The sequence below is a fragment of the Phyllostomus hastatus genome, unplaced genomic scaffold, assembly GCF_019186645.2.
Source record: "Phyllostomus hastatus isolate PE091 unplaced genomic scaffold, TTU_PhHast_1.1 phas_contig_86, whole genome shotgun sequence".
NCBI lineage: Eukaryota > Metazoa > Chordata > Mammalia > Chiroptera > Phyllostomidae > Phyllostomus > Phyllostomus hastatus.
The window spans coordinates 6,738,436-6,752,965 of record NW_025333977.1 but is presented as its reverse complement, the minus strand read 5'-3'; the positions used below and the strand labels follow the sequence as shown (position 1 = coordinate 6,752,965).

The window sequence follows — 14,530 nt, the reverse complement described above, 5'->3', positions numbered from 1 at the left end:
CTCCATTGCCACTATGTGAATTTAAGTCACTGTTATTTTTCATTTCCTAATTGGTGATGCTGATGGCCCTCTTTCCTTGCCATCAATCTCTGATCCTTAAAGGTAGATGGATTCATCTAAAATGCAAGCTTGATCTTATCACTATTTTCATGTAAACCCTTTGAAGTCTCCCCAGTGCTCTCAAAATAAAATCCAAACTGCTTGACATGCTGTGAAATTCCTTCACACCTCAAATAGGTAACACCTATTTGTTACCACTCTTTAATTTTTCTTGGAGAGTCAGGAAAAGAAATTATATCTCCTAACCCCTGAACTTCCTGTGTGTTATATACTTCTCATGTCTTTCTACAGTTCTGCCTTTGTCCTTATTATGACAGTACCATGGACATTTTGTAATGCTTGACAACTCATCTGAAACTGGACTATGTTTGTTTCTCATTCACTTACTTCAATGCCTAACAAATAAAGTGTTCAATATATGCTTGTTGGATTAATCAAAGCATTTGATACATTTCTCCAAATTGTTCTTTCAGTGTTCTGCTGGTTTTCAGATTTTTTAAAATCATTACTTTGTACAAGGGATATGCTTAAAAAATGTCTTCAGTGTGCAGTAGAGATGATGATATCTGGTTGTCCAAACAAGTCAAATTAGATTAATGGCTGTTTATTTTTTTGAATCAGATATCTCCCTAAAATAATGACTCTCTTATTCTGTGAAACTGACACTTATCTCTGGATCATTTGAAGCAAGAAAAGTTGACAGTTCCTAACAACACACTTTTTCACTGTCATTGGGGCACTTCTTTCACTGGTAGAAGTCTTTGTTTAGCTCCATGGTGCTAACCAGGTGTGGCCATGGGAAAAACACACCTATTTCCAGACCGAAGTAGAATCTCTGTGGGATGGGCTGGGTATCTGTACCTTTAACACAGTCTCTACTCAGCTCTAATGAACTCCTCTATTTGGGAATAATGATCTAGAGATAGGCTTTGTGCATGTTTAGCTAACTCCCCTTCTCACTAGACTTAGATTTTTTTAGTGATTCTTTTTATTATTTCATCTTTTATACTGAGAACCTAATTGCATTATTTTAGCTACTCTATTGATTCTAGTTTATATTTATAAAAGGTGCAGGTATCACAACTGGCTCTGTGCTGTTTATACTCTTCACTGGCTTTATTCTTTGGGATTGCAAAGTTGTTACATTCACTGTAGGCATTATGTGTATAATTAAGCAGAGTCACTGAGACAGTGGTTTCTGGAGTAAGCTTGGGTCTTTCACTTTCTTGTTTGATTCAGATTTTAAACTGAGAATTACAGTAATAGCACCTGCTTCCAAGAATTATTGTGAGAATGAACTGAAATAATTCATATTAAGCACTAATACTGTGCCTGGCCTGAAATAATTGCTTAAAATAGTAATTTTATTTTTGTTATTCTTGTTCTTGTCATTATGCTAAACAATCTCATAAATGGGGTAGATGTACCTATATATAACAAATTTGTAATCTACTTTGCTGTGTCAAGGGGAAACTTTGAAGTATGCAACTGTTTTTCATAGCTTGAAGAAATGACTCACAAAAAGCCTGATTAGGGTAGTTGTCTGGAAAATTCATAGAAGTAAATGTTGTGTTTGGCTCCCACAGTTCAAAGGGTCCTCCACAGTCCGCTGTAAAGGAAGACAATAAAAATCATTAGTAACATCATGTTTATTTCTGAGAGGTAATATTATTTGCTAAAAAATTATCCAGTTACATTTCTTGGCCTTGATAGATAAATTTTAGGGTTTGTAGATGCAACAATCTTGCAACTTAAGTAAAAGAACCTAATCAAAACAAATAAGCAAGCAAAATTAACCAGAAACATTGAAATTAAGAACAAACTGACAGTAACCACAAGGAGGTGGAGGGGATGTTGGAGAGATTAGGGGGAAGGATTGTCAAAGATCATGTACAAAGGACACATGGACAAAGCCAAAGAGGGGTAGGATTGAGGGTGGGAGGTGGGGATGGCTAGGGTGGGGGAGTGGTGGTGGGGAAAATGGAGACAACTGTGCTTGAACAAGAATTAAACATTAAAAAATAAATAAAATTTAAAAAGAGAAAATACAGGTAAATAGGTCTCAAAACCTAACATATTCCACTGTTCTCTGTGAACCTCCAAGAGGCCATAACATTTTACAGCATTTTCCAAAATAACTTGGGCAAGAAAACATTTCTGCTGAATACATTTTGTAAATAGGCTTCATGAGTAAAGTATCAATCCTCTGAAGTAAAAAAAAAGATAATAAGACAAGTCTTATATCTGCCATTCTCTTATAAGAAGGCCTACTAAATCACTAATCTTGCCATTTCTTGCTTTGTTCTCAAACTTTTTTTTTTTTTGGTAGAGGGGAAGCTTCATCGTCCTGTTTATTGAGGCATTCAACTGTCAGGAAAGAGAGAAAAACTGAAACTTCACTTGATTAATAGTCCTTGTAGAGTGACTTGTTACCCAACATTGTCCAGCGGTCAAGTTAGGACTAAACTTAATGCAAATGTGTTAGCAAAATCGAGCAGAGATCTTTCCGTTGAAAGTATGTTTTAAGTAGGTAGATTAAGTTTATGAAATTCTTAGCATACTTTATATTTTTATCTTCTTGCTTATTAAAAGAAAATTACAAAGTAATGTAAAAATTCACCCTGGCTGGCATTGCTCAGTGGATTGAGCGCAGGCTGCGAACCAAAGTGTCACAGGTTCGATTCCCAGTCAGGGTACATGCCTGGGTTGCAGGCCATGACCCCCAGCAACTGCACATTGATGTTTCTCTCTCTCTCTCTTTCTTCCTCCCTTCCCTCTCTAAAAATATAAATAAATAAAATCTTAAAAAAAAGTAATGTAAAAATTCATAAACTACTTTTGGTATCCCAGTTTCTGTTTTTATTATCATGCTACACTTAAGATAAAAAGATAACCTAATAAAGGTAACCTAATTTGAAGAATATAGAAAACTGAAATAATTGTATATTTTTCCTATTATTAAAGCAGACTCTCCACTGGAATTATTTACTCCCAGTAAGAAAATAATCATATTATAAGAGGGATAATTAAATATCTCTACAGCTATGGCAATACCACAGTAAGATCCTCTTCTTTGATCCCTAGTTTACATGTAACCTGACTTATGTCTGTAGATCCTGTGAAAGTCATGCGCATTTTCCATATTTGTATGTATCTGATGGAGCAGAGAGATAGTCACTGTGGCTTGAGAGCAGTATCATTGCCAACCTATCCTGTGGCAGAGTCTAGTCCACCTGATATGCCCTCCTGGGTCAGGCTTGTCTGGACCGAGATGAGCTTAGCAAGCATAATGAAACTTCTTATACAAATTTATCTTTTGCAAAGTGTTTCTATAAATATTTTCTCTGGGGAAAGAACATGGTGTATAAGAGGAAGATGTGTTAGAGTTGGTGCATTAAAATCGTCACTCTGAGTAAGTTCCTTGTCTGTTTGTGGCTTGGTTTTCTCATATATATAAGAGATATATAAGAGATTTTCATGGTTGTTGTAAAAATCAGACATCATTTATAAAATATGCCTACACATTGCCTGGCATATTCAGGGCTGATTTTCAATGCATGTTTGTTGATTAGGTCATTACTATTATCATTTCTATTTTAAATGGACAATTTAAGCATTGTCCGCATTCTGTTACTTGCTACGTACACATTCACTTCCTGTCAAAGTCAAAACTTCAACTCAGTTAATCACAAGCTCTTCCCCACAGAATGTTACTATCTCCTATTGAGTTGATTAAACTCTGAAGCATTTTGACCATCTGGTCCGAGCCACAGGCAAAGTTTAGACTGATTCTCAATAAGTGGTACTTGATGAGTATATGACATATTCCTGACGGGTATGGACAGAAGGAGGGGAGAAGGGATCATTAATGAAAGTACTAACAAATCATATCAATCATGGGTAGATGGGGAAGGAGGAAAGCACTGTATGCAGGGTGCTGAAGGAGATACTTGAGCCATAGAAAGTGATAATGAGAACGAGGGCAGGTTGTCCCCTGGAAAGGGTGAGAGAGAGGTGAAGGGAATCGTATGTTCCCACAACAGCTGTTCCTCTCCTGTTTTTGTGACTAATAGTCTTGCCAGGATTTCTGCAGAAGTATCTACTGCAACCCCTTAACTCATATTCATTTAATTTGAATAATTCTAAGTGCTATGAATTCTTCCTTCAATTCTCCGTGGAACTCACAGGGAAGGAAAAGTTTAATGGTGGGGACAAAAATAACACTGAATATTGAGGGCTGGGCAAAAGCAGCTCTTCCTCGTTCACAAGTTCAGCCATGGCTCATGAGGTCAGGGAAATATTGTGTTTTTGTTTGGTCTCTTGTTGATTTTTTTTCTTTTTTTAAATTTGATCTTTATTATATTTTCCTCATTACCATTTAGTCCCTTTAAGTTGTTGTTGTTGATTTTTAATAATCATTCTAATTTTCTCTTCAAGGAATAGGAAAATTTCAAAATCAGCTACTCCTACTTGCTGACATTTTAGAGAATGTATTGGAATTTTACATAATGAAACACTTAACAGTACTTTATATGTAGATGAGTAGGCAGTGTTAGTGTAATTGGCTAATTACTAACATAAGGAAGGAGGCAAAGGGAATCCAATAGTAAGCTTAACAGACTAGGGAATTCTTTTCTCTTGATGCTTCATTTTCACCAGCAACAGTAAAACTTTAATAAAGACACAACGAGAACCCGAATGTTGTCAAGGCTAACTATTAAGTGTGTCAAAATAGGCAGTTTACATACCATCTCTCCAATAAAAAGGAATCTTGGAAAATTCATTCCTTTAAAATACTTAAGAGGTACTTTTTGAAATGCATTTCAAATATACCTTTATATCAAATAAGTAACTAGTGAAATATACCTCTGATCCTTGACTTGATGAAAAATATCAGTTACTCTGCATACAAATGACTGTAAGGAATTGACAGAAGCAACTGTCAGCCACTCTGCCTCTGCTGACACTATTTATTGTAATGGTGGTGTTGCTGCTGTGGAAACGTAGCATGTGCTTCTTAATGGAGGAACCAGAGACTCGTGAAATGTAATTCTGGATACCACAGTCATGCTGTGTTATTAGATTAGACCATTTCCACCCAGAGAAAGAGAGTTAAATTGCCTGTCTGGTACAGGGAACTCTATTCATTTACAGTTGTTAAACTCTTTCATTTTTCTTTTTTCTTGGAGCTGTTCTCTCAAAGATTTGTGCTCTGATTAATTTGTTACCATGCCCACGGGGCTCTGACATCTATGAGCTGTGTGTCGATGTGGACGCAGTCACTATGAGATGAAAAGGAGGAGAGCCCAGCTTCATCTGTGATGAGAGGGTTCAAATGAAAGATTTTTGATAAAACAAACATCAATATTACAGCGATGCAGAGCCATATAGCAGTATTACAGAAAACATTTGAGAAGCTTCACTTGTAATATAAAAATCTCTCACCAAAATCCATGCTCAGTTTATGAAAATTTGTATTTCTACTAACAAGCTGTAGTGCCCAACCACGATGATAATATTTTTATCACATTTATGCCAATAAAGCCCAAATGCTCATTCTTTTGTGCTTTAAATTGTATTTGTAGTTGATAGCCATGTAGTCAATGATAGCTCTAATAAATAGGCTATTAGTTTTAAAGGTAAAGAGACAGAGAAATAAAATAGCCAAAAATACATTGATACAGAAGTAAATGAGTAAACTTAATGCCATTGGCTAAGGGTTTGAATACCAAGTCACACTAATAATCTAAAAGGGAAGCAGTTCTGCTGGAATATGGCCATCAATTACAAGAGAGGTAGGTAGGTACTGATTCATTTCTACATGAAGAACTGAAGTTAAATTATTTAGCTCTAGGTATAATGTGATGCTTATAAAACTTTACAAATTAAGTTTTACTTTACCTTTAGAAATGGAAAATGGCCTAATAATGGCCAAATAGAACAAAACCTAAGAAATAGAATAGCTAAAACTATTGTTTGTCCTGTTTCTTTTTTCTTAATTATTTTGAACAGAATAGCCACAGGAACAAATCAGGGAACTAAAATGCAGATTTAATTTTGTAGATACTGATACTACAGTATCTACAAAATTAAGTAGGTGTCTTGTCCTGAATCATCCTTGTTGTGCTGTAATTGGCATGATATTTGTAGGAAAAAAATTTACTTTTCAAAGAGTTCTCAGTGCAGCCCCTGCATTATTTGTGCTGCTGTCATGGGACACTGATCTTAGCAGGACCGAACTTATAAAATAGAAGAATTCCTGAAGTTAGGGAAACAATTCACACTTCCCCAAACTAGGCACAACGGGGACCCCTAGAAACAAGGGAGGACACTGATCTTTTCTAGGGATTATTATTATTTTTTTCATTAAAATGCACAAGAAGAGCTAAAGAAAGGCTATGAGCCAGTCAGCCAAGGTTTCCTTTTATTTCTCCTTAAACAAATCAGTGATCTGCAACCAGGAAAGCTCTGCTCATATAAGAATTTCACTGAACCCAATGCAAATGGCATTAGAATGAAATTGTTCAGAATGCATTTGATGGTAATTAACATTTTATGCTGCGCTAAATATTGCCCTGAAGTGAACCATTTAGAAACTGGAACAAATAGATTCTGGGAAAAAATTTGAAGTTTATATATTAAAATCAGATGGGTTACTCTACCATTATAATTCCCCTATTGTGAAAATTTGCAGAAATAGCTTACTTCCTTGACATTTAGGTATTATCTTTCTCTCTTTTGGACTGGAATAGATAAGAGGACTATATGGATTATATAGAAACATTTTTAAGTGGGAAATAATATACAACATTTTATTTATATGTATGATATTATATACAAAATGATCTCAAATTTTTATTTTAAATAATGAAATTATGCTCTTCTTCAAATATCAAACCTTTGTTACTTCCACCTAGAAAATTTTCTTCTAGATCACTTATTGTTGAATAGAACCTACTGCCAGAAGGATTGCAAGGAAAATCTATTGTTTTAAATTATTCCAATATCAAAATAGCAAGATATTACTAATACTTGGTATCCAGAGGAATTGTTTATCAAACCAGCAGTGATTTTTATCATTATAATTTGTTTTTTTTTCACATGGAAATATTTTAAATAATAGAGAAGTAAAGTGTGGAGCACCTACACAATATAAATAAAGTGAGACAATAATTTTTAAACAGTGCTACAAAGCCCAAATTATTGTGGTTGTATTATTTTCTAGAATCCTGTCCCCATCATAATTTCCAAGCTTTGGTTCTTTTTTTTTTAGACAATTTTCTTTTTTTAAAGATTTTATTTATTTATTTTTAAAGAGGGAAGGGAGGGAGAAAGAGAGAGAGAGAAACATTAATGTGCGGTTGCTGGGGGCTGTGGCCTGCAACGTAGGCATGTGCCCTGACTGGGAATCGAACCTGCGACACTTTGGTTCGCAGCCCGCGTTCAGTCCACTGAATTACGCCAGCCAAGGCTTCAAGCTTTGGTTCTTGTATCAAATTTTTGCTTGACAAAAATGTTTGTGTTATCAAGAGAAATAAATAGACAAAATTGACAGAGAGAGACAGACAGAGATAATTAGTTCATATCTAGTAACACCTAATATTTATTCATAATCCATTTATATAATAGTAAGAATGAGTCAGACACTCATGAACCAAAGTGAATTAGAACCAGAGTTTAGTGTAAAGAGTCTCACTTCTTGCCACAAGTTTTTGGTCAATATTATTAAATGAGAATGCATGGTATTTTCCTGCTTCTGTTTCAGTTTTATGAGTTTCATTCTGTTTCTTAATCTTAATTATTTTTAAAACCTTCTTCAGTTCATACTCCCTTTTCCAAAATCCCCCATTACTTGTTTTTCTCATTTATTACTTTTAGGGGCACAGAATTATATATTGCTTTTAATATTTATTTATATGAATTATATTTATTTATTTTGTCCAAGCATCAATGGCTATCGCTACAGCTTACATCTTATGTGGTACTTTGTATATGGTAGATATTTATATAATTTTAATGAATGTTTAAAATATTGAAAACTTTATGTATAACCCCTCCAAGCATCTAAACATGTTAGTACCCAAGACAGTAATGACAAGTTAGCCTTTTGGTGGGACGTAAGGGCACTTTCCATATGGCCTCATGAGACCAGTAAGTATGACAATGTTAATACTAAGTGCATTTTACCAGCAGCTCATTCATTACATGTTCTCAAACATCAGTCATTTATCTTTAGAGCTTTTGAGTTGTTACCACCACTTGTCTGAAAAGTCTGTTTTTAACTTCAAGATTAGAAAGCAGGGAAATATATAGTTTTGGAAGCAAAACAAAACATGTGGATAGTTTCACCAGATTGATTTGCTGATGTGAACATGGGAAGGAAACGGGAACTGGGGAAAAGTGCTGGTTGTTACAGCTCAGCTCCATGGGAGAAGAAAAACGTTCACAAGATTCGACAGAAGCAACGCTGTGGAGCCAGGTCAGCTTCCAAACACCATACTCCAAAGACAAAAGAGAAGTTTTTACATTAAAACTGCACTACAGTGAAAACATCCTAATAAAGGGACAATGGGTGTTTAATTTCATTTATCATTAATTTCTTTTGTCAAATCCTGTAGTCTGAAAGTGATATGAAGTCATTATCTCTTTTGACATGGATAAGATTACTGGTGATGTCCCTTTGCTTCTGAGATGTTGTGTTTCCAATTTGACTTAGAGCAAAGGTAGACACAGGCTTTATTTTCACTCTTTGAGGTAAAAGCCCCATCTGACACCAGGAACTGCAACACATCAGTGGTTCCATGAAGGGAGCACATTGGAAGACTTACAGTCACCGTTTCAGGACAAGCATCTTTTGTGTGACCTAGGTCTGTCTATTCAAAGTCCTGGCCCAATCATTACTATTGAATTATTCTGGAAAGGGGCTTGGTGGGTTTCAGGCTTAACCAAACTTCCTTTGTGACCTTAACATAATTCCTTAAGAAGGCTTTGAAAATCATAAAGCTTCTTCCCAAAAGACTATAGGTCATGCCACATGTCACATGGAAAATGCAGTGTTAACTTTGTATTCCAGTGAAAGCCAAATAAAAATTAGAAACCTTCATCATTCTCAAAAATAAAAAGGTACTAAATTATCATAAATATGTGTAACAATATAGTGAGTAACTTTGATTATAAGTTGATATATACAACATTTAATATTTTGCTGGCTTCCATTTTACTTATATTTTAAAGTCTTAGATTTTCAGTGAAAAAAATAATGGTTGAAGTAAAAAAATAAGCCAAAGAAAGAGACAGTTGAAAATATTAATGTCTTAGTCAGGGAAAAGACACATTAAGGTTACTTACTAGGAAGTTCTGGTGGAGGTGTTGGGACCAAAGTTGGTTCTGGATGAAGACTCGCATTGCAAATCCCATGTGTTAGGTCAATGTCATCCAATGCTATATCACTCAGGATCTTGTTTTTAAAAGCATTAAAGGAAACCTGTAATTCAGAGAGGCATATGAAATGATTCCACTCAAATGTCCTCTGACTTGATTCTTCTTGTGGCTCAGTATTCTCTGGAGAACCAATACTGCCATCTTCAAATACCCGAGAACAAGTTACTACCGCCCAGGGCAACAGAGCTGGATCATGCTTCTCAAGCTTCTGCTGAGCCCACCTCCCTTATTATGTGTTCATACCAGCCTAAATTTTTAACAGTATCTTCCTTCTGAGTTAGGCTTATTGCCCAGTCTGTCCCTGTCCATGCCTCTTTGTCACATGGGGCTATCATGTTCTATCGTGCTGGGTCTTGCAGAGACAAGGTCTGGTAGGGAAGAGCAAACTTCTCCCAGATTCTTCCCCCAATATTAGACATCCAAGTACTTGTTTGCCTTCTCAGAGGATATGGGCCCTAAGAAAATATGCTTGGATTAGATCATTTAAAATGGAGAAAGTATGTCAGGGGCACAATGTGATCATTCAGGGCCAGCTGGTACTGGTTTTAGTTCACCCAGAAAGCTGGTGTGAGGTACTGTGTGAGGGTAATGCCCAGAAGACACAGACCCAAACTTGGGAGAGAGATTCAGTGGTCATATAAAGCATATTTTTAGTCAGACTTTCCTAAATCTTCTCCTGTGTAAGAAAGAAAAGACAAAAATTGAATACTTATCTGTTTTATGCTAATTGCTATGTTAGTCCCGTTATACATTATTGCATTTTTCCAACACTATAGAGTCATCTCTTCACTCATTTCTTGTTCCTTTCTTTAACCTACTTCATGTCAGACACTATTCGAAATAAGGATTATTTTTTCCCTTTCATTATGGGCAAGCTGAATTGCAAGGGAACGAACATGATTTGTTTAAGATTTCACAACAAAGTGGCAAAACCAAGGTGAAAACGTTTGTAGAATTTCATGCTCTCACTCAGCTTGATGAGCTAACTTTGAAAAAATTGCTCCAGTTTTATTACTTAAAAACATGTTCAGTGAGTTGAGCCAGACGTAGCCGCTGCAGCACTGACGTCCCTGCTTCTGCCACCCCTGTGCTCCCTTGAGGCTCCATTTCCTTTCCCCTCCTTAAGTGATCAGAACACAGCCCAAGGAGGAAAAAAAAAGACTGCAGAATTGAAGGACAGAATTTGAAAAAAGAAAAAAGGAAAAAGACAAGAAAGAAAGATGGGAGAAATAGAGATGAGGGTCGTTGATTATCGCTCCCCTTATACAAAATCACGGGACAAAACTGAAGCTTTCTGATGACAACGTGCATCCAAAAATACATCTTCTGAAAGTTAGACTCTCTTGTCTGAAGTTACCCAATTAAAACATTGTTAACTTGGTCAAACTATTAGCCTTTATAACCCTACATTTTAATTGTAAACACCCTTAGGAAGAGAACCTATTAAGCTGTTATCTGAAAAATTAATTCAGCCTAATGTGAAATAAATGATTGGAGATATCTCAACGATACAGCTCATAGAATTTGCTTTTAAAGGGAATGAAGATTAAGTCTGAGTGGGGCAGGGTGGCTGGATAATGGTAGGTGTGGATGTTCTAACAGGAAAGGATATTCCCTAGAAAAGTGCAGGGCTGATCCTGCCGGTATTTGTAAGAAGTTGAAAGTCCTAGTAAGGCAGGGGCATACGAGGACACAGTCAGCTTGTGCTAGAAAATTGCTGAAAAAAGCTGAAATATTCTACTAGGTTTCCACAGACTTTATGGCTCGTTATAAGTAATGCTATCTGAGGTAAATTACTCCTCAATAAGTGGTTTTTAATAAGTCAATAAATAAATAAAAATTAGAAGCACTCAAAGATTAAAGAAAGAAGGTAGATTATGAAAGTAGAGAAAGTGATTTAGCTGTATTTGGAAAATAAAATATTTCAGCATATTAATGAAAATTATAATTGTACCACCATTTTTCAAATACAAGTAAATGATTATAAGACACAAAATATTTTGCCAACCTGAAATTCCACTGTTTCATTTATTGTTACTTGTCCATAATTCCAGTTTTTTCCGTAATTTCCTTCCTTTTGGAAAATTATCTTCTCCATGTTTTGCTCACTGCTGATATTAACGCTTAATTTGTAGACATTTTCCCCATACATGTAATACCTAGTTTGGAAAGAAGCAAAAGTGATTGGATTCCTAAAACACTAGATAAAGGCATTTTAGGATTCTTCTAAATCCTTTACTGTCTTTTTAAATATCCCCTTTCTCTTGGGTGAGGGTGTTGTTGGAGAAGGGGTGGGGAGTCTCCCAACATTTTACTTCTTTATCAGTTGGAAAAATAATGGCTAATTCATTAAAACTTGCGAAAACATCTAGTGAAGTTGAAGCCTTGCAACACGAGACAGGCAGTGTTACTTATGAAATAATATGCTATTTAACACATGTCTACACCATACCAGAAGCTAAGGCACACTGGTTCCAGAGTGGGCTTCAAAGGGAGGCTTAGGAGCTTTACTCTTTCTTGTCTACCTCCTGGTCCAGTTGGGGTGGAAATGTAATACCCTGTAAAAAACGCCAAAAAGTGTTACTTCAGTTAAATATTAGCATTTTCATTATGTGAGATATAAGCAGAAAAGAATAAATTTAAGGTGGGAATATAAGAAAATACATTTAGGTAGAGTGAAAAGGGCATTAGACTGAAACTCAGGAGGCACTGTCTCTGGTGTAATGACTTTTTACTTAGGTTAAGAGCGCTTCTCAACTCTGGACCTCCCAACTTATAAAGCAAGAGCCTTGAACTGGAGCTAAGAATATATCAAACTTGGACTTTGTGCCTCCAGGTGATTGTTTCCTCATATTATCTCATCCAAATACCTTTTCCCCATTTATTAGATGTTTTAATTATTTCACTCTTTAGAGACAATCAGTCCATGAGGCTAATTAGTATACAGCTGGAATAACCTCTGATGCATGTAAGTATTTAAATATAGATTCAAAGACAAAGTTATGAATTTCAAAGTCCGTCAGTTGTTTTATTCCATTGACTACACTGCATTTCTCTAAATAAGAAATTACCTAATTTTATGATGGTTTCATCTTCCATATTCCTTTGAATGATAACTAATCAGATCACAAAGAAGCAGGTAGCAGGGTAATCCACATAAAAGCTTTCTAAATGCTCAAGCTAGTGAATAAAGTATTCTCTGATCTGAAATTCATTATTCCAACAAAAGATTTGAATCATTTGAAGTGTGGAAAGAGTCACTGGGATGAAAATACCTTGAACATTTTCTTAGAGGATTTCAAACTTTTTTTAAATTCTTAGTTTGCAGCTCAAACATTATGACAGAAAATTGAATCATCATAACAAAATATAAAGAATATAAAATATTAGATAATTCTAATTTTATTGGTGTTTGTTTGAAATCAAGTACATTTTCTCTTGTGCTTTCCAACAGAATTTTTATAGCCAGTACTACCTAAAAAAATGAAACATTTATTTATAACACAGAGTAAGGAGAAGACATAAAGAAAAATGCTGGTTGATCTACCAATAATCAGAGCATATTTAGATTAGTGAAGCAAAAATTGTTCAGAGTAAATAAGTATTTTATAAAGGTGAAATCCTGGTCAACTATCTTAATAAATCTATTCACTTTCTTTGAATTTAGATACAAAATATAAACTAGAAAGAAATATGTGTTCAACATATTATTAACACATTACTAATATTTTATATAATGCTATAATATTTCATGAGTACTTATTTTAGCTATATGGTTAGTGCTTAATTGTTCAACTTATTAACAAAAACAGCATAGATACAGAGGAGATATTCAAGAACTCACACTATAAATGCCCAATTGCAAATCCCTTTTGAGTTGACCTTACTTTTTGTTGCTGAGAAGATAGCTGAGGAGGAAATAAAATACCACTGAATACCAAAATTAAGTACTGAAATGGCTAGCCAATTTAAAAATATTTCTAATTAGCTGAAATTATATAATAAACACACATTGTGTTTTTACTTATGTTTGGTCATGTTCATAGTCAATTTGTTATTATTTGACATATTTTACTGTATTTTTTCCATTACCATTTAGCCCCCTTAAACCCTCCTCCGAATCACCACACTATTGTCCATGTCCATGAGTCCTTTCTCCTTTTTGCTCAATCCCTCCACACCCTAACCTCCCTCCCCTACTAGCTGTCATCTGTTCTCCATCTATGAGTCTGTTTCTGTTTTGTTTATTAGTTCAATTTGTTCATTAGATTCCACATATGAGTGAAATTGTATGGTATTTGCCTTTCTCTGACTGGCTTATTTCACTTAGTATAATGTTCTCCAGGTCCATCCACACTGTCGCAAAGGGCAAAAATTTCTTCTTTTTTTATGGCCAAGTAGTATTACGTTGTGTAAATGTCCTGTAGTTGTTTTATCCATTCATCTACTGATGGACACTTGGGCTGCTTCCATATCTTGGCAATTGTAAATAATGCTGCAATGAACATTGGATTATTTATGTTCTTTTGAATTAGTGTTTTGGGTTCCTTCAGATATATTCTCAGAAGTGTGATCACTGAGTCAAAAGGCAGATCCATGTTTAATTTTTTGAGGTATCTTCACACTGCTTCCCATGGTGACTGCACCAGTCTGCATTCCCACCAACAGTGCAAAATGTTCCCCTTTCTCCACATCCTCACCAGCACTCACTGTTTGTTGATTTATTGATGATAGCCATTCTGACAGGTATAGTTTTTATTTGCATTTCTCTGATGATTAGTGATGTTGAGCATCTTTTCATATGTCTGTTGGACATCTGTAGGTCTTTGGAGAACTGGCTATTCATGTCCTTTGCCCAATTTTTATTTGGGTTGTTTGTTTCTTTGGTGTTGAGTTTTGCACTTTCTTTATAAATTTTGAATCTATTGTTTACTTATTAAATGGTAGTATATTAGAAGCTTTTAGAGTGATTAAGGTATCATGATGTTATGAGTTTTATTTAGTACCTTATGGATTTTGCATAAATAAA

At 35.1% G+C, this 14,530-nt stretch overlaps 1 protein-coding gene across 1 annotated transcript in view; it reads right to left on the bottom strand.

Annotated features, from left to right (window-relative positions):
- The window catches only part of TMPRSS15 (transmembrane serine protease 15), a 115,707-nt gene that overhangs the window by 51,522 nt on the left and 49,655 nt on the right, over window positions 1-14,530 (bottom strand). The window contains exons 11-14 of the mRNA XM_045851784.1: window positions 11,954-12,059; window positions 11,510-11,660; window positions 9,409-9,544; window positions 1,580-1,669 (exon numbers count right to left, since the gene is read on the bottom strand). Of these exons, the coding sequence (XP_045707740.1) occupies window positions 1,580-1,669; window positions 9,409-9,544; window positions 11,510-11,660; window positions 11,954-12,059 (483 nt within the window). The remainder of the gene's footprint in view (window positions 1-1,579; window positions 1,670-9,408; window positions 9,545-11,509; window positions 11,661-11,953; window positions 12,060-14,530) is intronic.